This window comes from Gossypium arboreum, chromosome 5 (genome assembly GCF_025698485.1).
Source record: "Gossypium arboreum isolate Shixiya-1 chromosome 5, ASM2569848v2, whole genome shotgun sequence".
Taxonomy (NCBI): domain Eukaryota; kingdom Viridiplantae; phylum Streptophyta; class Magnoliopsida; order Malvales; family Malvaceae; genus Gossypium; species Gossypium arboreum.
The window spans coordinates 7883593-7906244 of record NC_069074.1 but is presented as its reverse complement, the minus strand read 5'-3'; the positions used below and the strand labels follow the sequence as shown (position 1 = coordinate 7906244).

At 32.7% G+C, this 22652-nt stretch overlaps 3 protein-coding genes across 6 annotated transcripts; all 3 read left to right on the top strand.

Annotated features, from left to right (window-relative positions):
- The first annotated feature begins 588 nt into the window (after positions 1 to 588).
- Positions 589 to 5958, top strand: LOC108489921 (uncharacterized). Of its 4 annotated transcripts, none has more exons than XM_017794669.2 (15): positions 589 to 833; positions 1801 to 1912; positions 2173 to 2284; positions 2364 to 2468; positions 2756 to 2860; positions 3176 to 3259; positions 3364 to 3479; positions 3660 to 3761; positions 3854 to 3967; positions 4084 to 4140; positions 4285 to 4351; positions 4776 to 4829; positions 5067 to 5141; positions 5449 to 5484; positions 5626 to 5958. In XM_017794669.2, exons 2-15 carry the CDS (start codon positions 1893 to 1895, stop codon positions 5716 to 5718), a joined length of 1140 nt encoding a protein of 379 aa, XP_017650158.1. In that variant the 5' UTR covers positions 589 to 833; positions 1801 to 1892; the 3' UTR covers positions 5719 to 5958. The 4 variants fall into 4 exon arrangements, with proteins under 4 accessions (XP_017650158.1, XP_017650157.1, XP_017650155.1 ...); XM_017794668.2 differs by having other exon boundaries at positions 591 to 833; positions 1763 to 1912; XM_017794666.2 differs by having other exon boundaries at positions 591 to 833; positions 1758 to 1912.
- A 449-nt stretch (positions 5959 to 6407) lies between these two features.
- On the top strand, positions 6408 to 9803 carry LOC108451854 (UDP-xylose transporter 1-like). The gene is made up of 9 exons (XM_017749545.2): positions 6408 to 7155; positions 7258 to 7300; positions 7731 to 7851; positions 7986 to 8170; positions 8260 to 8327; positions 8426 to 8558; positions 8677 to 8838; positions 8948 to 9214; positions 9445 to 9803. Exons 3-9 carry the CDS (start codon positions 7731 to 7733, stop codon positions 9529 to 9531), a joined length of 1023 nt encoding a protein of 340 aa, XP_017605034.1. The 5' UTR covers positions 6408 to 7155; positions 7258 to 7300; the 3' UTR covers positions 9532 to 9803.
- A 4859-nt stretch (positions 9804 to 14662) lies between these two features.
- On the top strand, positions 14663 to 22055 carry LOC108449969 (protein ENHANCED DISEASE RESISTANCE 2-like). Its single transcript, XM_017747370.2, has 21 exons — positions 14663 to 15156; positions 16154 to 16228; positions 16345 to 16398; positions 16487 to 16552; positions 16644 to 16702; positions 16953 to 17083; positions 17157 to 17203; positions 17282 to 17379; positions 18027 to 18122; positions 18211 to 18275; positions 18377 to 18448; positions 18891 to 19037; positions 19205 to 19515; positions 19740 to 19803; positions 19923 to 20098; positions 20455 to 20556; positions 20707 to 20757; positions 20854 to 20997; positions 21104 to 21199; positions 21408 to 21509; positions 21629 to 22055. Exons 1-21 carry the CDS (start codon positions 15001 to 15003, stop codon positions 21719 to 21721), a joined length of 2205 nt encoding a protein of 734 aa, XP_017602859.1. The 5' UTR covers positions 14663 to 15000; the 3' UTR covers positions 21722 to 22055.
- The last annotated feature ends 597 nt before the right edge of the window (positions 22056 to 22652 follow it).

Genomic DNA, 22652 nt, shown 5'->3' with positions numbered 1-22652 from the left:
AAACAATAATTCAACTTTTTCTAAAAATTGATTGTCAAATTCGATTCTTTTTAAAAGATTAAGAGTTAAATTTAACTTAAAAATAAGAGTAAAATTGACAAAAAATATAAATATTAAAGGTTAATTTTATTATTATGCCTAAATTTTTATATAAGAGATGGGTTTTCTATTAAATTTATACAAAAATCAATGATTTTGCATTGTTACTGTTAACCCAAATCTACGAAATAATTTACTGCATTCGTTTATCGGAAAAGAAAAAAAAAAAAAAACAGAAGACCGTGCCAAAACCCGAGTCACAGTGACAATAAAAAGGGTCAGATCTGTAGTCAAATGTTCCCAAAATATAGCTTAACCTTTGAAAAAAGATGATGTCTGACAACTGTTAACTGATGAATATAATAATTAAAATATAATTACACAACAAAACAAATAGTATTGAACAAAAAAAAATTCTCAAATATTTTAATGGAGTAGATAAAAATGATTATCTCAGAATTATTTGATTGAAGAAAAGTAATTGCCACCTTTTTTAAAGTACAACTGAATAGCAGTCATTTTTAATGAAAAATAAATATCAAGATTAGAGTTTTTAGCTTTTTAATTAAATTTTAATGCTAATTAATTAGTTCGGTTGTAAGGCCAAGCCCACCCAGGCATAACAAAAACCAGGTCAAGTGAGTCGTAAAAATTTTCTACTCCCATTCCCTCTGCGTCTCTCTCTTAGTCTTCAAGCATAAAATTTTATTAGAAGAAGCACTCTATTGCTCTGTTTCTCTCGTTGTAGCATAAGATCAAGATCAACTGTTCTTCAACCAAAAGGGAAAAAGCTGGTAAGTTTCTAACCCTACGATTTTCTTGTCGAAATTTGAATTTCTTTGATGGGTCCTTTGTCATTTTTACAAATAAAAATTACTTGAAGTGTAAAATTTTATGTACTTATTTCCCTTGTTCTTGGATTTGATCTTGGATTTTAATATTGTCATCTTTTTGAAAGAAAAAGGTGCTTTTAGCCTTGAATTGAAAACTTTTTGTTGGTTCATACATCTGAGTTTTGTTGAATGTGATCAGGAAAGTTTCTATTCTAATTATGCAGATCAGGAATTTGAATGAAAAGGCTGAACTTCTTTTTTAATTAGATGATAGTACGAATGTTATCATTTTAGTTGCAAATTTTGATTTCTGATTGATTGGGTGTTCATATTTACTTTGTAATATGGCGGTCAGTTTGGGATTTAGAAAAGATGTAATGAATCCGGGATGGTGAAATGTTTTGAACCCAAAAGTGGTTAAAGGGTTATGGTGTTCCTCTGGAGAATAAAACAGCAAAAACAGAAGAATTTATGACAGTCTTTATTTAAGAGTCGGTAGTTTTGCATGCATTTTTAATTAATTCTTTTTACAGTAAATTGTAATCTAAGAGTAAAATAAAGCTAAAACATGTTGAACTATAACGTTTGAAATTTAAATCATTGGTTAAGGTAAAACAACAATTAGTGGTGACTTGCTTGTTTAGTTTGTTAAGGTTTCAGATTTGTTTTTGTTTTTTCTTTTGCGTTTTCTTACAAAATATATGAAACTTCTAATCGATGTTTCAGGTTTCTTTTATAGCCGCCTATAATGTTGTACGTTTATTATATTAGTCTAATGTGTGGCGCCCTTTTAAAACATCAAGTGTTGCAGTTCTTTTGTTTTTAGTTTAATTCCCTTTGTAATATATACTGAAGCTTGGAACGTTGCACTGATAAACAATCAAGCTCAGTTGAAGAGTAGAGTAACTTCGCATTGGTGTTCTTGAAGGTTCCCCCATTTGCTCCCAAAGGTGCTTATGGGAGATTATTGTTTTTGTGGGCATCTGACCTTTTAAATCAATTACAAGAGAGAATACAGATATGGGCACCATACACCGCAGGTTAGATTTTATTAAGTTTTTGTCTTTCACTATCAGACACTAGAAAGATAAAACAAATAGATGAGGTAGGGTGAAAAGCATAATCTTTGGAAATCCATTCTTTAATTTGTTTTCCTTCTTTTTTTCTTTTGTAGATAACTGTTTTGAACCTTACAACAGTATTATGTTTTGATTTTTGAATTTCTCAACTTTACTGGTTTATTGCTTAGGATGACAGATTTTTGGGGCTCCTTTTACTAAACTATTACTGTGCTTTACAGTGGAGTTTTTAAGAAAACAAATGATAAAGCCAGGCTCGTTATCGCAACAATTCTTGGAATTGTGATTGGATTCTTTATTGGTGTTTCATTTCCGTCAGTTTCCTTTTACAAGGTATGTTTTGCCTTTATTAATAACGAAGCTATGCTGCAGTCAATCTGTCAACCATATGATTTGTTTTCAATCGCTGCAGATTCACTTACCTTCAAACCTTAGATCGTCTTTTGATGCATCCATAGCTAATGACCAAGACTTTATGGTCAGGTCTCCTGAGAGAACTGCAGACAATCTTCCTAAGGTGCCTGTTTGCTTACTCTCTGCCCCCATTGCTCTTGTAACATTTTGTTATTTGTAAGGAGAAGACATTTTATTGATGCTTGCCGGATTATATATATTTCAAATTATAAGTGAAAGTTTTGTTTACCACTGTTTTTGAACCATTAGATTTTGTCTCAGATCAGCTTGAGTCTTATATATCGTTTTTCTGGGTTCTTGTGTGGAGCAGAGCTCTTTGTTCTCAGTTTTTGCACGGTGCTTTGTTTTTGATCCATTTTGTTAATTGTTTTCTGCTTCCTTGTTCTCCAGATATATGTTCCTACAAATCCTCGTGGTGCAGAATTGTTACCTCCTGGAATTGTTGTTCCAGAATCTGACCTTTACCTGCGCAGGTTATGGGGTGAACCTAGTGAGGTATGATCCATAGGTTATATTTACATATAAACATCATCATCCTTCTGCTATCTTTTTCTTTCAATATCTTCACTGAGTAGGAACTTTTTTTTTCTTTTAATATCTTCACCAACTAGAAATGTTACATGCAGCTTATCGTGTTCTTTCCAAATTCAATAGAAAAGTTCTGATGCATGAGGGCCATTTTGCCCATTTATCACTATCACTGTCAGTTTTGGAACATACACCTTGCAGGGTGCTAAAATATACATTTATGCGTCTTAATATCCTTGATTAATGGGTATCTCTTATCATGGTTTTTCCTTAACTCTGCAGGATCTGAAGAAGAAGCCAAAGTATTTAGTGACATTTACGGTTGGCTTTGATCAGAGGAATAATATAGATAAATGTGTTAAAAAGGTTAGACAATGGGGTCATTTCATTTTTCTTTTTATTTCTTTTCCTTTTCCAATTTTGAATTTCCAGGGTTGTTGACACTTCTGTTTTCTTGCTTGTTGAGGTAGTTTTCTGAGGATTTCCAAATTTTGCTTTTTCATTATGATGGCCGGACAACTGAGTGGGACCAATTTGAGTGGTCAAAGAACGCAATCCATGTTAGTGTAAAGAAGCAGACAAAATGGTAAGCTTTATAGCGATCACAATGGTTAAAGATTTATGTATGTCGGGATCCTTCTAATTAGAGGGAATTTTTAAGAAAGAATAAGCCTTTCCCTGTTCCTTGCTTCCTTGAATTCCAGACGCTACCTGGTCAGGTGGATGATAGTTTGCTGCTAATATGTGTGTGTGTATATATTACTAGGTGGTATGCGAAAAGGTTTTTGCATCCAGATGTTGTCTCTGCTTATGAATATATCTTCATTTGGGATGAAGACCTGGGAGTGGAACACTTCAATGCTGAGAGGTTTGTCCTATAAAGCAGCGACATTATTCACTTGATTACTTAATTTCACCATGAATATTTTTCTTTCTTATCTTCTCTGCACAAATTACCAGATACATAGAACTTGTCAAGAAGCATGGTCTGGAGATCTCACAACCAGGTTTGGAGCCCAATAATGGATTGACATGGCAGATGACAAAGAGGAGAGGTGACAGAGAAGTTCACAAGTAGGCTCTGTCTCTCTCTCTCAGCCATATGAAACACTGCAATTGCTTAGCGATCATAAGAACTTTTTTTTTTTTTTTGTCATCTGAAATTCTCTGCATTTGAACTTGGTTCACAGGTTTACTGAAGAGAAACCAGGCTGGTGTAGTGATCCGCATTTGCCACCATGTGCTGCGTATGCTTTCTGTCTCTTTATCTCTCATATTCACACATATGTGTCTTTCAATGAAACACTCCAATGCAATTCACTGTTGAGTTTCCTTCGATCAGATATCCTCCTTTTCTCTTGGTGCATTTAACATTGTTTGCTTTGTTTCAGCTTTGTGGAAATTATGGCACCCGTATTTTCCCGGGAAGCTTGGAGATGTGTATGGTATATGATTCAGGTAAAGTACGGTTAAGAATTCCTTGGACTCTAGCCAGATTGTTTACATTCCATGGATTTGCTGACTAAATAGGTAGCACATGCTATCTTCTTCTTTGCCTCACAAAGCAGATACTTGTTAATATTTGTTCAGGCCATTGGGTGAAATGTTGCCTGTCTGAGGTTCCATTCCCCAAGTAAATAAACTTATAAATATAGATAACTGTTAATTAATGAACTCCTTGTTAGTTCATTAGAATTGGCTAACACAAGCACCTTTTGGGATGAGTTCCCTACACTACTCCAATGACGGAATTAAGAATGAAGACTCAGATTAGGAGTGTAGAATACTGTTTGCCAAACTTTTACTTAATAACTTAGTACAATCTCTTGAACTCCTTCCATTTGATACTTACCAAAATGCTTACAAATTTGTGTTGTTGTAGAATGATTTGGTGCATGGATGGGGATTGGATTTTGCTCTCAGAAGATGTGTAGAGGTTAGTGGATTCTGTCTCTTTTTCCATTTCCTTCTTGCTATTGACTGTTCTCTAGTGAACACAATGAGAACCTATGGAAGTGTTTAATTGCTGGAGAATCCAAGCATACATAAAATGTTTTAGAATTACGGCTCTTTATGGCAATTCTTTCTATTTATGAAGGCATTTGTACTACAACTATCTCAGCCTGGCCTCTTTTGGTTTTTTGGTACTAAATTGCCATTTTCTTCTTCACAGCCTGCACATGAAAAAATCGGGGTGGTAGATTCACAGTGGATTATTCATCAAGTAATCCCTTCTCTTGGTAGCCAGGTGAGTTGCCATCAGCTAGCCAGATAATTATGGCTACATTTCAATGTCGAACTATGTTTTAGCTTATTTCTTCATACTGTTTTCGTAAGTGTTTTATGTGAATTATTAATTATATGAATATAGCTTTTAGTTTATTATTGAACGTTTTTCACTAACTCAACTTTGATGTTATCTCTTGTTGTGTCAATGTTCTTGCTTGCATTGCGTTGCACCTATTCTATCAGTTTTGGCATTTCTTTCCCTCATTTGTGCTCAACATGGCTGTCCTGATTATAATCTCATAATTATGTGTTTTGTCGAATTTCAGGGCAAATCAGAGGATGGGAAACCTCCATGGGAAGGGGTATGCATGTTCATGGGCTATCATGTCATTTTATATACCTTGTTTTGAAAGTTATTCATGGATTTGAAGCTTGTTTTTTTGTAAAAGAAAGATTAAAATCTCTAAACCAACTCATATCTTTCTTCCGTTTTCAATTCACAGGTTAGAACGAGGTGCAAAAAAGAATGGTCGATGTTTCAGAACCGACTCGCAAATGCAGACAAGGCTTACCTTGCTCAGCTTGGAAAGGAATAATTATTTACTCTATTTTTATTTTATTGATTTCTTTTACCCCAACCCCTCCCTGATTTTCAACCCCGTTTGTACATGTATAATATCTCACTGACGTTTGTTAGGGTTCAGTTTGGGTGACATTTTATTTTATTTTTGTTGAACGAGGGTGGACTCATTTCCCTGGGCCACATTTTTTTGTACGTTAATATTTTTGTACGTTAAGATTTCCACAGCTATAGAAAAGGGGGAGTAATTTTTTTATATCCATCTTCCTCGTCAGTTGCTCATTTTTCTACTTCCTTTTCTTTTAAATTTATGGTACGATATATAGAAGGGCAACAATGCTTTATAATGTAACTGCCTGTCCACTGCTGCATGGACATTTAAACTTCATTTAGAAACTCCGTTTCATTTCATGTGATGCCCGTAAGCAAGTTGTAAAACCGGTTTCCCCGGGATCTGATGCTTTTTACTCAGCATATTCCTCGTGATACGAAGGACGTGAGATCAACTTCACCCAACTTTTCATAGTATAGAATCTGCTAACAATGAACCATCCGGTATAATAATAAGCTTTATTCAGCATGATCACTAAATACCCATAACGGACGTAACTGTCAAAAGCGTTGAAATAGTAAAACAACCATCATTTTATCTCACTCCAATAGCTATTTAAATAGCTTATCCTTGTCATTCTTGAGATTAACCGAGGAGAAATCAACAATATGAGAAAGGGTTTTTCCTGATTTGGCTGGTTGGTAATGGTGATGTTGATTCCTAAAGAAAGCCAAGTAAAGGCCTCAGTTGAGGAGTGAAAGTGAAGGCTTTCTTGTGTGTGTGTGTCTGTCTCGCCAAACTCCAATTGAGTTTGAGGAAGGCAAGCCGTTTTGCTTGCATTAGCAGGCAGGTACCACACTTACATATTACCTTCCTGCCTTGTGCGCTAAGCCTCATTTAATAATTTCTCCCTAAAGGCTTTAACATTATAAGATGATTTGGAAGACCCAGTGGACTGTCAAACTAAATTTGAAAAGCTTAAAACATTATTCACTTTGACCAACATCCACAAATGCACCCCTTTCACTGTCTCCTTGCTTAAATTGATCGTTAGCTTTCCTTCTGGAAGAACAAATACATTAACAATACAAGTAAAGTACTTGAAAAAAAATTAGAACAGCGTTAGGCACCAACCCATTTAAGCTATCTAACATAAAAATATACATATATAGCCTTCTTAAAAACCTACATTCTCATACAAGCCAAAACCAACTCTCTTTCTATCTCTCTTCTCTAAGCTAATTTTGCATCTCTCAAACACTCTTCTTTATCCCTCTCACCTTTTATTTTCGCTAGTTGTTGATTGTTTGTAACCTGGTCTACATTTCTGGTGATTTTTATGGAGTTGTAATAGGAAATCTCTGTCAACTATCCTGTAAACTTACTTGTACTCATTAAAAGGTCTCTTTCTTTGTTCATTTTCATATCTTTTTTTTTTTCTTTTAAATGTGGGAATGTGTTTGATGAAACCAAGTTGGTTTTCTTTCTTTGAATCTTTTTCAGGGGCTCATAAAATAAAACTCCATAGTTTCCACTTCTTTGCAAGGTAACATTAGCTATCTCTTTGCTCTATTTGTTTCCAAAGCAATCATTTGTTTTGTTACTGCATTTTGCCTCTCTTAAACATGCAAACCATGAAAGCTTTCATCAATGTACAGTCTAGAAATGTTTAGAGAGTCTATTTCCATAGTTTGCCAGCTTATAAAGCATTTGTTTGTAAGTAGTTAATTCCAAACTTGTTCTTCTGTGAAGTTTGTTAAGTAACATACACGCCCATAATTTTTTATCTATAGCAGCAGAGATAAGTTTTATTCAAACTCGGGCTTAGCTAAGTTAATTCATGCAACTATATCTACCAAAGAAAATAATAAAGCTTCAACAAACATTAACTTTTCAATTTTCAAATTGGCTTAACATATTAGTATCGATTTAGCTGATATTTTTTTGTTGTTGTTATTTTGTTTGTTTCACCAAAGATGGGAGAGATGTCAAGCTTCCAATTGGGTGTTATTGGTGCCCTGTTTCTTTCAGTTGCATCATCTGTCTCCATTGTCATATGCAACAAAGCTTTGATGAGCAATCTTGGATTCCCTTTTGGTAATTTCTCTATTCTTTCTCCATAGAATGAATCCTTTTTTTTATATTCCTTGTTTCAAACATCACTGTTCATTATTATATCAGAAAGATGGGATTAATTTATGGTTTTTCTTTAATCCCCATTTCTCCTTCAGCCACAACACTCACTAGCTGGCATCTAATGGTAACATTTTGCACCCTTCATGCCGCACAACGCTTCAATCTTTTTGAAAGTAAACCCATTGACATGAAGACCGTGATGCTCTTTGGCGTCCTCAATGGCGTTTCCATTGGACTTCTCAACTTGAGCCTTGGGTTTAACTCCATTGGATTCTATCAGGTTAACTTCATTTTTAGAAACATACATCATGTATCATCCTTTTAACCCATAATTGTGTTCTCAAACTTTGTGGTGCTTTCTCTTGGCAGATGACCAAACTTGCAATCATACCATTCACGGTATTATTGGAAACCATCTTCCTTAAAAAGCAATTCAGGTTTTTATTTTTATTTTTTTCTCTTTTTTACTCTTGTGATAGTTGAGCATTTTGAAATTCAAAGCTTGTGAGTACTTAGTGTTTCTACATCGGTGCAGCCAAAACATAAAGTTGTCCCTCTTACTTTTACTTGTTGGAGTTGGCATTGCTTCCATAACTGATCTGCAACTCAATTTTGTCGGGACAATCCTTTCTCTCCTCGCCATTATAACCACCTGCGTTGGCCAAATTGTATCCTTTGATTATCATTGCTTCCTTTTACATATAATTAGTCTCTCAACTTATCAAACATTTACATTTCGAGGCCATATTCCAAAGGAATGAAACTTTTTTAACTTGATGAATATAGCTGACAAACACAATACAGAAGAGGTTAAATGTGTCTTCAACGCAGCTGCTCTACCAGTCAGCCCCATTTCAAGCAGCAATTCTTTTTGTCTCAGGCCCTTTGGTAGATCAATTACTCACCAAACAAAATGTGTTTGCTTATAATTATTCTCCTATAGTCTTGGTATTCAACCTAAACCTCTTCTTTTTTTTTCCTCAGCTTTTCACTGACAGGATATAAAAAGAGAAATATCTTTTTCCTGAAAACTAAATGGGTTTTCAACATTTTGCAGGCATTTATCATCCTCTCATGCATTATTTCAGTATCTGTCAATTTCAGTACATTTTTGGTTATTGGCAAGACATCCCCAGTGACATATCAAGTTCTTGGTCACCTCAAGACTTGCCTGGTTCTTACCTTTGGCTATACATTGCTGCATGACCCTTTTACAGACAGGAATATCGTTGGAATCCTCATTGCCATTTTTGGGATGGGCTTGTATTCCTATTTTTGCACCCAAGAGAACAAAAAGAAACAAGCTGATCCTTTGGGGTCACAGGTATATATATATATTTCTTTAAATATCTATGTCGGACATCCTTATCTAACATATCCCCAGGCATGAGTACTGAGATATACCGCTCCTTGCACCATCCAAAACATGAACAAATTTATAAAAAGAAATAGATAATTCCACTCGATACTTACAACTACACTATAATTACCTTCTCTCCTTGTCTTTATCTCCCAAAAATGGTTTGTTAACAAATGTTTGTCTTGTGTTTTCAGATGAAAGAAAAGGATGCAGCACCATTTCTGGGTCCACAGAAAGAAGGCCATGAAGTTCAAAACTTGAACAAAGATTCCGTTGTCTAAAACAAAACAGGGTTTTTGTGTATTAAGGTGTTGTTTCCAACATTTTGTATCTCAAGCGTAAACCAGTTTTTGATTCTTTAAATAAACCACACATTCCCACAGTTCATCTCTATGTTCTCTTTCTCAGCACATAGTAACAGTTATGGAATCATTAGCAAATTGTAATTGATCAGCTTCATATTTGTTACTATTATTTCTTTGCCTGTAAAAATTTATGTACTTAAATGAAATTAAAGCCCCACTTTCTTTCTTCTTTGGCAAAAAAATAAGAATCAGTACCAGTTTAGTATACTTATCTCACATAGATTTTGGAGGTTTGTGATTTTATATTCAATTGTTATCAGTACTTTTTTTTTGCAATCATTAAATCTGTCATTTTTGTTTTGTATTGAATTTATAGAAATTCATAATTTATAATTTGTATCCAACAACTTTTAATTATATACCAATCAATGGAGGGTTTAGATGATGATTCAAACTATGATTCTGCGGAGGGCAACTGAAGTATAGGTCGGGGATTATGGCAGAAGTTTGATATAGTGTCCTCCTATCTAATAGTCAAATATCCTAACCAGAATGGGTTTACATATCCTGTAATTAAAAGAATTGATCTCATAGACAAGTGTCTATATGGGAAGATTTAATGGATGAATTATAATAAGACTCTTGCACATTTCGTCCTCTGCGCATTTTCCAAGCTAAATGGCAACTACTCATGTGTTATGCTAATGAAAATTAATGTTCATTCTTTTGATGAGATTTCTTATGGGATTATAGATAGGATCGTATGAGAAAAATAAACAAATAAGGTCTATATTTTCTATTTCTTTTTTTTTATAATTAGAGATTGGGATTGGAGAATTTATTTATACTTTAATTTTTAACATATTTAAGTATTTTATTTTTATAATGTCAGTTAATACTTTATTTTGATTAAAACATTGATATAAAATTTTATGAATGGTTAATACTGTTAAGTTTTTTATTAATTTCAAGTCTATTATTTTCTTGTTATATGACTATTAAGTAATTTTTTTTATTAAAATATCAAGTTAAAAAGAATTTAAAGGTATTAACAATTAAATTTGAGTTTTAAATTGAAAAATAAAAAATTAAATTTCTTAAAAATATAAAACTAACCAATAATTATATTAAAAAATTATCGAAGGAAAGAAGCATGAAGAAGCAACAAAAGATTTTAAACTTTCACGAAACAGATAATGTTCCTGACCATATGAATTTCAACGCTTTGAAACTAAAATCAAAGAAGTTAGGAACCCAAACTAGCTGGCTAGCTTTACCAACCAACTTGGCGGTGACCACATGTTTTCAAACACAAGTCACAATTTATGTATTTACCTCACTTTTGTGTTTTTCATTAAAGAAACTATAGATATATACAATGTCAACAAATACAATATAAATACATGTTTCGTAAATATTATATAATTATATGATTATTCAAAATTATCAACTCTATTAATACTTACCCTTCACGTTAGGTAGTTTGGTAGAAATTTCTACTTAAAATATAAAAAATCAATGTCTTTTCTTTCTGGTAGACAACAATTACAATAATACTATGGAAAGTATTAAACAGAGCAGCATGATTGGGCTTCTTCTGAGATTCTTGTTATAATGAATGTTTCTGGTTTTAGATTGTTAACGTTACTTTGTTCTACCTTTTCGTTTCATTATACATATATAATTTTAAAAATTATATTCATCTGAATCACCTCTATAGATATTGAAATGATTAGGTTTTGTCATCCCTTGCTAGCTATAATGGTTTCAGCTTCCAGCGAGCTTTGTTTTTTTCATGTAGAATCCATTTCCGGTCATATATAATAATGCATATAGATGATAAGAATATGTAGCAGTAGTGTTGATGTTGCGTGAATTATGGAGTTGGCTTGCATGTAATTAAAAGTTATCCCAACTGGCGTTTAACTACTGCAATTCCTCCAGTCTATTCCTTTTAATTGGCAGCACCAAGGTTGGTTCTATTGTAATTCACTATGGTTCTCCACTTGTGTGGTTCCTATATCCGGTAATCTTGTACTGTTGGCTATCATAACCTTTTCTTGATGTTTTCAATGTATGTGTTTGCTTGATGACTGGACTTGGTACCCTTCTTTTTAATTTCACTTCCTTCCAAATCATAGTGGTGAGAAAGGCGTGGCAGGATCTACCATGTCTGAATCCAGCTTTTGAAGGGTTCAACTTGTAACGTGTCAATAATAGTTTGTGCATAACCAAATCAATTTCACAATCTTAAATATTAATACCTTTTAATGTTTTAATAGTTTACCATTGCTAAACTATAATATTTAAATATTTAATATTGCTATTAAAAAATAATTTTAAGAAATAAAACGTTCATTTTAAATATGATGTAATAAAGTTAAAAAATATTCAAATAATGTTTAAATTCATAAATATTAAGATATTTCAATAAAATATAAAAATATAGTGACTCATAATTAATATTTTGATATATGAACTTTAGAATTTATATTTTTTTTATATTATTCATGCCCCTATATTTGGAGTTCGTGGTCACTCCTCTCAATAATATTGCCTCTAATGTTGGAATCTAAATCCTTCTCTTACAAGTGCAATGTGTCTTAATATTATACTCAACCATTTGTTGGTAAAAATATATTTGAATATATAAACTATATTTTTAATATTAAAATATAAACATTACAAATTTAAATATATAATCTATATTTAAAATAAAATTTAATAAAAATTAATTTTATATCCAATATAAATATTACATACAACACATTAAATTATAAATAATGATTAAAAATATCATTAGATTTCAAAATCTGCGAAAGTTATTTTATGTTTGAGTTCAAAAATCACTTTTTAACTCTAAAATTATCTGTGGCTAGATACTTGTAGATTGACATTAAAGATACAATTTCATGTTCTGGTAATTTCATCCTTTTCTCTAAATTAATAATGATAAAAGATATAAATATTAGGTATTTAGGTTTGTAAGGTAGATAAGACTTTTGAAATTATTATATAAAAGGGTGCAAATAGCAAAAACTATTTATATTTCAGTGAAGTAATTAATTATCGAGTAAAATTCCAAAGCTAAGATTTATTTAGTCAAGATTTGCCAAATATTTTATTCTTATTTTAGTATACTTTATGGGATTATATAGCTCAAGTACCAGATTCTGAAGTCACCAAAATACGACAAAATTGTTAGTTCCATCTGTGAAAGTGATATTTTCCTACAACCTTACCTCCAAAGAAATAATTTTTTTTTGTTCAACTTTTTTTTTTTAAGATGTTAATATTATTACGTCATTTATTTGTTTAATTTGATTTTTTAGTTTATGTTTGATGACACACAGGGCGAAGCCAGAACAAATTTTTAGGAGGTCGAATGAAATTTTAATTTTCTATAGTCTATATTTTTATAATTTTTAAAGGATTAAATCGATTTTTTTAATTTTAGGAAGATAAAATATAATTTTACCTTTACTAATTTAAAATTTTAAAAAAAATTTAAGGGCTTAAATATAAATTTTGCATTTTACCTTTACACATATGGAGTTTTAGTAAAATAGAATTATTCAATTACTTATTTGATATAAAATAAAATAAAATGACATATATATTTAAAATAAATTTGTTTTGCCCGAAGAATGTTGTCGGTTCGGTTAGCTATTGCTCGCTTTTTTCTCATTCCCATCAATCTTTTCTTCTTCTTCTCATTCACTCTACATGTTTCCCTTTTCAGTTTATATATCTATTTTGTGGATATCTTTATTGTCTTCACAAGTTGTGATGGACAAATGGCAGTGATTGTCCTTCGCTAAAACTCTACTGGTCACTAGTAATTTTTCTTGGAAAGTGAGTGGCTATTCGCTAGCTTCTTAATATGTTTCTGTTTTGGGAGTATTTTGATAATAATAAATGATTTCGCGCAGGGACGAAGCTAGAACAATTTTTTAGAAGGGGTCGAATAAAATTTTAATTTTTTTATAGTCTATATCTTTATAATTTTCAAATGATTAAATCGAACTTTTATAATTTTAGGAGAGACCAAAGTGCAATTTTACCTTTACTAATTTAAAATTTAAAAAAAATTAGAGGACCTAAATAGTAATTTTTCATTTTAGAGAGACTGGCCCATGTCAACCTTTGTAGATTTGCCTCTGATTTCACTAGTCAATTTTGACCTATATTATCTCAAGTTTTATATGTTTTTTTTTTGTTTATTTTTCTATTGCTTGATAACTTTTCAGTTTTAGAAGTTTTTATTTGCTTTTATAGCAAGTTTTTTAGTGTTACTTATACATGTAATCTTAGTTTTACAAGTGATTTTAGGGATGATTTTGTTGTCGTCTTCTCTAGTTTAGTGAATGCTTGATTCTTTAGTCGATTTTTTCTTGCCGTTTTGGACCATCCGAGGTTGATTTACTTATCATATTAAGTGTTTGCAATCACTCCAGATATGTCGTACTTGAGTTGTGAAAAATCAATTGTCAACATGTTATGATGTTCTATTGATGCTAAGGCTAAAACTCTTATTATATTGATGAAGCTTGTCCTTCATCATCTACGACAAATGTTTGTTATTTTTTCCCCTTTAATTATATGATTCTAGTCATTAAAAAAATTAACAGATTTACCTTTTAAAAAAAATTAAAAAAATTAAAGATGAAACATTAGTTCACTACCTTGTATAAAGTTTTAATGTTTTTGGCAATTGCACTACGTTAATTTGTATAATTATATTAAGTTAAAACTTGTCATCGAATTGTTGTAAATTGCAATGAATTAACGGAGTATCAAACCAATTAGAAAATTATCAAAACAAAACATTTTTTGTTTTTTTTGCGATGTAAATTATATTAGTATACAAATGTTATTGTTTTTTATATAAAATTAATAAAATAATATATATATATATAGTGATTAGAAGATAAAACGCTAGAATTTTTAAGATTCCAATTTTATCATAATAATCAAAGTTCGATTTAATTTTATATATATTTTTAAATCAATTTTTTCACTTGTGTTATAATATAATTAATAATTTGGAAAATGAAATCAAAAGGCGAAAAGCGGAAGTAAATGATTGGGTGCATAATTTTTTAGCGTACTTTTTAAACTTCAAATGAAAGGATAAAAGGGTAATAAGGTAAATTTAAAGCATCCAATATTCGCCTGGCAAATACCTGTCTCATATGCGTTCGAGTCCGTTTCTGTTTTCTTAAACAAAGAGAAAAACGTTTAAAAAATAAAAATCCACTGAGGCAAAGAGAGAGAAACCGAAAGGCAGAGAGGAATTTTTTTGGCATCTTAAACTCCAAAGAGGAGTTTCACTAATTTCACCGCCCAAAAAGAAAAATATTGACTCCCTTGTTTATTTTCAGTTTACGAATAACTCTTTTTTTCTTTTTTTCTTTTTTTGCTTAAAGAAGAAAGAAAAAAAAAATGGCCGGTTCACAGATCGGAGAATTAAAAATGGAAGGATGGTTACATATAATTCGTTCGAATCGGATTGGATTACAGTACTCAAGGAAACGTTACTTTGTTCTTGAAGATCATCTGCTTAAGAGCTTCAAATCCATGCCCGTTTCCAATCTCCAGGTTTTCTTCCTCTCTCTTTTTTATTTTTTTTGATTGTTGAGAAGCTTATCTTGCAAGTTTCGTTTCTCATTATACGAATGTTCTAAAGAAATAATGGCATTAAAATTTAATATCATTATCTCTTTGTTTTTGTTTTTGTTTTTGTTTTTTCGAATTTTGTTTTTTATTAGTCGGTCCAAGGCAACCGCTCTAATAAGTGAATAACTAGTTTTTAGTAGTATGACGTCTTCTTTTTTTAATTTGTTCATTTATTATTGATTTTCTTCTACTATTTTATTTATATATTTACTAATCATTGTAGTTGCTTGTAATGGATTAGTTGAATATGATTTAATATTTCATGACAAAAGCGTTTTCAGAGAGTACTTTAATAGTAAGGAGAGAGAGCTTGATTGAGAACATATATGCTTTTTTATGCAGCTGATTTCTTTTTCTCCTTTTTTTATTTTTTCCCCTATTGAATTGGTTCTTTCGATCGAGAAGCCTTTCAGGTTTTTGCTGTTTTTTTTTTTAATCGCCTGATAGAGATAACTCTTTATAGGTAAATCTGGAGAATTGTAACGTCAGCTTTTGGTCAGGAATATTTTACTTTATCATTCATACGTCGCACAGTCTTTGTGCCGTTAAATCTTTAGCTTTTAGAGAAAGCTAAGTTGATTCGATGATAATCATAAGCCAAGCAAATCGTTAGATACACTTTAAGCATAATTATACAATGTGGCACATCTTCGCTTTAATCTAAAGTGTCTTGGAAGAATACCCAATGGTCGAGCTATCTAGTGCATTTGTTTGTTGCTGTTGCAGTTCATCTTTAGCTGTGCGAAAGTTTTTTGTATATATCGATGAATTAATAAATGACGATGCTAAGACTGTATCTGGGCTCATATTCATTTTGAAGTTAATTTTTCTATTGTTTATATTTCTTAGTTGTAGACTGTGCTTTTGACGCTTAACAATTTTAATAAGCCTAAAAACTGAACCTTGATTTACCTTTCAGGAACCTGATCGAAGTGTTATTATTGATTCCTGCATTCGAGTTACAGACAATGGGAGAGAGAGCATTCACAGCAACGTATGTGAATTATGTTTCCTTTTTTCTTGGACAGTTGTAATTTTATTGGTTTGTGTTTTCTGATTGGTTCACCCCATTGGAGATTTTTTAAGGACAGTTCTTTGTTTGGCTTGTAGGTATTCTTCATATTCACTCTTTATAATAGTTCTAATCACAATGATCAACTTAAGGTGCGGCAAATATTTTACAAAAACAATTGTTAGTCAGCATGTATGATAATTTCACCTTCACGTATGACATATGGAATCAATTTTTCAGCTAGGAGCTAGTAGTCCTGAGGAAGCAGCAAGATGGATTCAATCCTTCCAGGAAGCAGCTTTAAAGGTCTGAAATGAACTGCTTCCCCTTGTTAATGCACATCATAAGTTTCCAACACAATATGAGATGAGAATTAGATTTTATTGTATTTATACAGGGTGGTACATACCCTGGAAATGATGTTGCTTGTTCAAAGAGCAGATGGCAGTCCTTTAGGTAAGAAGTAACCATCCATTATTGCTATGTAACATATATCCAACTGTTGCTTTTTTTCTGTCTCTTCACCTATGCTTGGGCATGATTTGATTCTGTGCTGATTGCTTGAGTAACTTAAGTTGCATTTATTTAGAATATTTACTACTGATGACTGCGACTGGACTTAATGCTTGTTTTACTATCAAGTATTCTCTCATGTTTATGCTCTATTATTATATATCAGTTTCTTAGAAGGGCTCCTTGCATGCAGATCGACTGGTTCCAGTAACACAAATCATAACAATTCTATTGACTGGACTCTTTGTTCATCCACAAAGATGGACAGAGTGACATCTGATGTTGTAGCACCTTCACCTTGGACAATCTTTGGCTGTCAGAATGGTAATTACGGAACAAATATTTGTGATTTTTGAGATAACCATAATTGTTTGTCTAAAACCATGATGAAACGCAGGTCTTAGACTGTTTAAAGAAGCTAAAGATAGGGATTCTCATGGAAAGGTTGGTAGCTTTTGATTTGCCTGTCAATGGATTTCATGCAATTGCATTTTGACACTTTTCTCCTCCCTCCATTGACAGTGGGATGATCATCCTGCGATCATGGCTGTGGGTGTCATAGATGGAACTTCAGAAGCCATTTTCCAGACACTTATGTCTCTTGGACCCTCAAGATCAGAGTAAGCTGCCAAGTACTCTGTATTTTCCTTGAAATGAGCTCTTAAATTCTTTTGCAAGAACCATGGATTGATTTCAATCTCAATGGTACTTTAATTCTAAGTATATTATTAATTGTAGTGGATCTAGCATTGCAGTTCAATGGAAAAGACCGCATTGTGATTATTATTTCCCATTGGACAATCTTTTGTGTGTAGTTAGTGCTTTTTTCTCACTGAGGTTGTAATGGAGAAGAAATCTCAACTCAAATTTGATGCATGATAGAAACAGCAGCAATGTAATCTTTGCCCTTGTTGATACAGACTCAATTTGCCTAGAAATTATTTATACATTAGTTTAATAGCTCCACAAAAACCATAAGAAATCTGCATTTTGAAGATGATACCATGCATGTAGTTGACATCTATATTTGGTGCCCTTTTAACGCCTCTATTTTATTTACTATCAGTCCTCTGATGCTCTCTAGTGTGCTTTAACTTTTAAAGTTTTGCAAAATTAGAAATATATATTTCATTTATTATAACTCTTCTTTCTAGCATGTTTTAAAGTTTTACAAAATTAGAATTCTATTCATCTAGCAATGTATTTGTCTTTTCCTGAAATGTTTTCTTTTTCTAAGACCAAAGGAAATTTGCAAATATCCTTGCAGATGGGATTTCTGTTTCTACAAGGGTAGTGTGATTGAACATCTTGATGGTCATACTGATATCATTCACAAGCGGCTATACGGTGATTGGTTACCTATGTCAGATCCAAACTTCTGATTTTGTCATTATGTTTTGCAAGATAGAGGTTTCTGGTTATATAGTTTCACTAACTCATTATACTTGCAGGGGAATGAAAAGGAGGGATCTCTTGTTGCGCCGCTATTGGAGAAGAGAAGATGATGGAACATATGGTAGTAATTGCTTTGAGGAGATTCTTAAAAGTTCTATTCGGAAGTCACAACAAATCTAGTTAAATTACAAACTAACTTCTTTTTGGTTGATTTTATAACAGTTATTCTGTACCACTCAGTGTTTCACAAGAAGTGCCCCCCACAGAAAAGCTATATCCGTGCCTGCCTTAAAAGTAATGTATGCCTGAAACATAAGTAAAACAGAACTTCTTACATCTTTCTGAGTTCTCTATATCCTACTTTCATGCATAAATATATACATTATAGGATGCATGAACTGTCCTAATCTTCTAGATTTAATTGAGCATACTCTTAACCTTGTTTACTAAGCATCTCATGTGTGCATTAAAAAAAAATGTATTTATTCTGGTTTTTTTATATGTTTGAAAGTTGAAGCGTTGTTTGACTTCAGTTTGAATACTGCAGATAAATGTCTATCCCATTGCTTTATTTTGATGTGATAAATTTGTCCTTGTATGCCACAGAGAAATTTATAGGTTGCGGTATATGATGCACTCTTGAAATTCTCTATAAAAGAACAGGAAGATGTTTATATTAAAAAGCAGAAAAACTGAAAGTTAATCTATGAGGTCAATGTCCGGCACTTATTTGCAGGTGGTGGATATGTCATATCTCCTCTGAATGAAGAAAAACACTCAGTTGTAAAACACATGCTTGCAATTGATTGGAAGTTCTGGAAATTTTATCTTAAAACTTCTGCAGCCCGATCTATTACCATCCGTATGCTTGAGAGAGTTGCTGGTAATCATATATTGTGTTATAATTTCATGTGATATATTACCCTTAATCCCAACTGCTGTTATAATCTTATTTATCTGTTCAATATCGTGTGTGTGTGTGTAATGTTTAATGATTGTGTGATCATTTGAGGCATTAATTTGCTAGGAATTAATTTCATGTACCTGCAGCGTTAAGAGAGTTATTCAAAGCAAAACAAGGAAAATATCCTTCTGCTGATATTTCATCTGGAGAGTTGATACAGGCTGTTAGGTTGCAACGGAGTGAAGAGGACTGTGTAGTTGATATGTGCACACAGATAGAGGCTGGAAAATCAAAGGAAAATTTGAGTGAAGGAATGGAAAAGGCATCTTCAGAGCACTCGAGTCTGGTAGGTCTTAATGATGCTGCTGATGAATTCTTTGATGTTCCAGAACCAACAGACTATGATCAATCAACAGATGGGTGGGATTCTGACTATGCTCCTGAAGTATACTCTCAGGTATAAGTCAAAGTAATTTATCATTGATTCTTACATGCAAACTAAGTTGCAGTTAGTGGTGCTTCATATCTCAGAGGATGTGACCAACTATAGAGTCTCTATTTTTCCTATTATGTTTCTTAGTATGGCTGTATTACTCTAGAGTTTTTCTCCCCTAAAGGATTTGTGTGTGTATGTTTTGCTCGAAGTTTCTCACATGACATCTATGTGACTGAAATTTACAGGATACACGCCAAACAAAGTTATCAACTGCTGCTGTTTTTGTGAAAAAGTTACATGATCTTGCAGGTGGTTCCTATTTGGATGATCAGTATTCCTTTCTATAATATAGAAACAAAGAATTTTCTTTTCAATAGAATTTTTAGAAAGATAATTGCTGATGGCTTCCAATTCCTTGTATGTTGCAGTCCAGAAAAGGGGCTACATGGACTTACAAGACATGACGAAGGAAGATGGCATATGTTGCTCCTATGGAAACACTCTTCCCAAAGATCCAACTTGTACATTACCCTGCAGTTGGACAGCGGCAGAACCCTCCACATTTTTAATTCGTGGGGAGAATTACCTAGAAGATTGTAAGAAGGTATGAAGAAAAATATTTCAGTGACACAAAGCTGAATTGTACTACAAAACTTAAGATGGTGTGTTCTATGATGGTTTATTGTATGCCTTGTTGCATGATCTTGCATTAACAGGTGCTTTGTCTCTGACGATCTCTAAATGATATACATGTCCTTCCATGTTTGCCTAGCATGTTTAGGACACAGTTAATTGTCGGGTTTTGTAGATATCTTATGGTGATCAATTGCTAGGAAGTTTCTAGTCCTGGATATCCAAATCAAATTCACTTTGGCTTTACTTTTGCATAGCCCAACTTTTAGTTTTCCTTAAATTTCAAATCCAATTTAGAATTACATCTTTGTTCTTTTTTTCTTTCAGTTTAAGGCAAAGGGCACATTAATGCAAATGGTCGCTGCAGATTGGCTAAGATCTGACAAACGCGAAGATGATCTAGGAGGGCGTCCTGGGGGCATTGTTCAGGTTTTCTTTTATATAGGCCTTTCTTTTTCTGTCGATTGAGATTTAGAGGTCATGCTCATGGGTCACCTATAAGCTCAACTGTACTTGTTGTATTTGCTATATGTTGCCTGCAAATTGAGGAAAAAAGTTACAAAAAATGTTTATCTGCAGAAATATGCTGCTCAGGGTGGACCAGAGTTTTTCTTCATTGTAAACATACAGGTACTTTGCCATTTTGTTTTACATTTAATTCTGTCAAGCTGTATTCTTTTTGGTTCTTAAGCATTTAACATAACTGAATTATTTACCATGAAACAGGTGCCAGGTTCAGCAACATATAGCCTAGCACTATACTATATTATGAATACTCCAGTCGAAGATTCACCCTTACTGTATAACTTCATCAATGGTGATGACGCATATAGAAATTCAAGGTTTAAGCTCATTCCATATATATCAAAGGTCGGTGCATGCAGTATTGTGTAGTTGACATTGAGAATCTTTGATGGAAGTGAACTCACCAGTGGGTTATAAAGCAAGGTTCTGATAATTGAGTTTGTTTTGTTAGGGGTCGTGGATAGTCAAGCAGAGTGTCGGAAAGAAAGCTTGTCTCATTGGCCAAGCATTGGAAATTAATTATTTCCGTGGGAAGAACTACTTGGAGGTAGTAAACTTTCATGAACTACATTTATATATCTGTCAGGGTCCAAGCACTATTAACCTGGAGAATGCATTTGAAAATCACTTAAATTTTCTCCGAGTTAGATTCATTTCTCTTCTAGCTAGCCTCTCCACATTTGCAAGTAGGAGAGTAGAAAAAGCATGAAAATCTTTTGTGGCAATACTGAAATTTGATTTATCTGTCATTTCAGCTTGGGATTGACATTGGGTCATCGACGGTGGCAAGAGGCGTGGTCAGTCTTGTGCTTGGTTACCTCAACAATCTGGTTATTGAAATGGCATTTTTGATACAGGTAAAATCAACCCTAAGAAGAACAGGAATTGGATCACTTTATGGAATGATCATACACTTTTTAACCAATATAGAAATGTGGATTTTCTTTTGTATATATATATATATATATATATGCAGGCAAATACAGAAGAGGAGCTACCAGAGTATCTTCTTGGAACATGCCGGCTGAACCATCTTGACGCATCAAAATCTATTACAGTAAAAGTATGAATAATTATTTATTCTCAACCTGATGTTTACTAGGCTACACTAGGCTGGTTAAGAAGCTTGGGTGATGATTGATGAAATTGAAGAATACCAAAAATCATATTATTGCATTATGGCATTGCTGCTGCCGCTGCTGCCGCTGCTGCTTCCACAGATAGAATTGCATTCTTTCTTTTTCTTTTTCTTTTTTAATTATTTTTATCAAATGGTCATTATCTACCTAACCCTTGGTGCTCTGTACGTATCATCGTAGTATTTAAAATGGAAAACCAGTTTTTGTGTAGAAATATGACACCCTTAATTAGTGTGTATTTAAAAAGAATCCCAGTTTTTTAAATTTTATTTTTATTAATATGTTGCCTTATTTTCTTATTCAGATAGAGTTCACCCTATGAGTCGCATCTATTTTTCACTAGACTAGAATTCTAAATTTAGGAGATGTTGTCCAAAACAAAAGTCGGCTGGATTTGCGTCAGATTTACGGATTTGACGGATCATCAATCCAATCCATGAATGAAGTATAAATCAATAGAGTAGTACTAACGTACATAACTTTTCTACATGTATGACGTCTTTACTAGGAGCGAAGTACTTTGCACATGAGTATAACACATGATGCGGAACTAAAATCGTAATTTAATATAAATATAATTAATATGATATATTTAATAATTTATTTTTTTCATTTCGGTAACACGAAAATAGATAACTGAATCTAATAATATAAAAAAAGCAAATAGAAATAAGGTTCAAAGTTCCAACCCCCATCTCAGGGGACCCACAGCAGCATGTGGGGAGAAGGTGGAAGTAAATAATTGGGAATGGGACCCAAATTGCAATACCAAATCAAATCAATCCTCCAACTCGTCGGTGATCTCTTCGATCTTTTCTTTTAACATAATTTAAAACCCATTTTAGATCTAAAACCTTGCCA

Bases quoted from the DNA above. Each gene is read 5' to 3' on its own strand.
- LOC108489921 (XM_017794669.2), top strand. From the start codon at position 1,893: ATGGGCACCATACACCGCAG. The intron at 4,141-4,284 runs GTATGCTTTCTG...GCTTTGTTTCAG, and splicing joins CATTTGCCACCATGTGCTGC to CTTTGTGGAAATTATGGCAC. The intron at 4,830-5,066 runs GTTAGTGGATTC...TCTTCTTCACAG, and splicing joins CTCTCAGAAGATGTGTAGAG to CCTGCACATGAAAAAATCGG.
- LOC108451854 (XM_017749545.2), top strand. From the start codon at position 7,731: ATGGGAGAGATGTCAAGCTTCCAATTGGGTGTTATTGGTGCCCTGTTT. The intron at 8,171-8,259 runs GTTAACTTCATT...TTCTCTTGGCAG, and splicing joins ACTCCATTGGATTCTATCAG to ATGACCAAACTTGCAATCAT. The intron at 9,215-9,444 runs GTATATATATAT...TTGTGTTTTCAG, and splicing joins CTGATCCTTTGGGGTCACAG to ATGAAAGAAAAGGATGCAGC.
- LOC108449969 (XM_017747370.2), top strand. From the start codon at position 15,001: ATGGCCGGTTCACAGATCGGAGAATTAAAAATGGAAGGATGGTTACAT. The intron at 15,157-16,153 runs GTTTTCTTCCTC...TTTACCTTTCAG, and splicing joins TGCCCGTTTCCAATCTCCAG to GAACCTGATCGAAGTGTTAT. The intron at 18,449-18,890 runs GTAATGTATGCC...ACTTATTTGCAG, and splicing joins TATCCGTGCCTGCCTTAAAA to GTGGTGGATATGTCATATCT.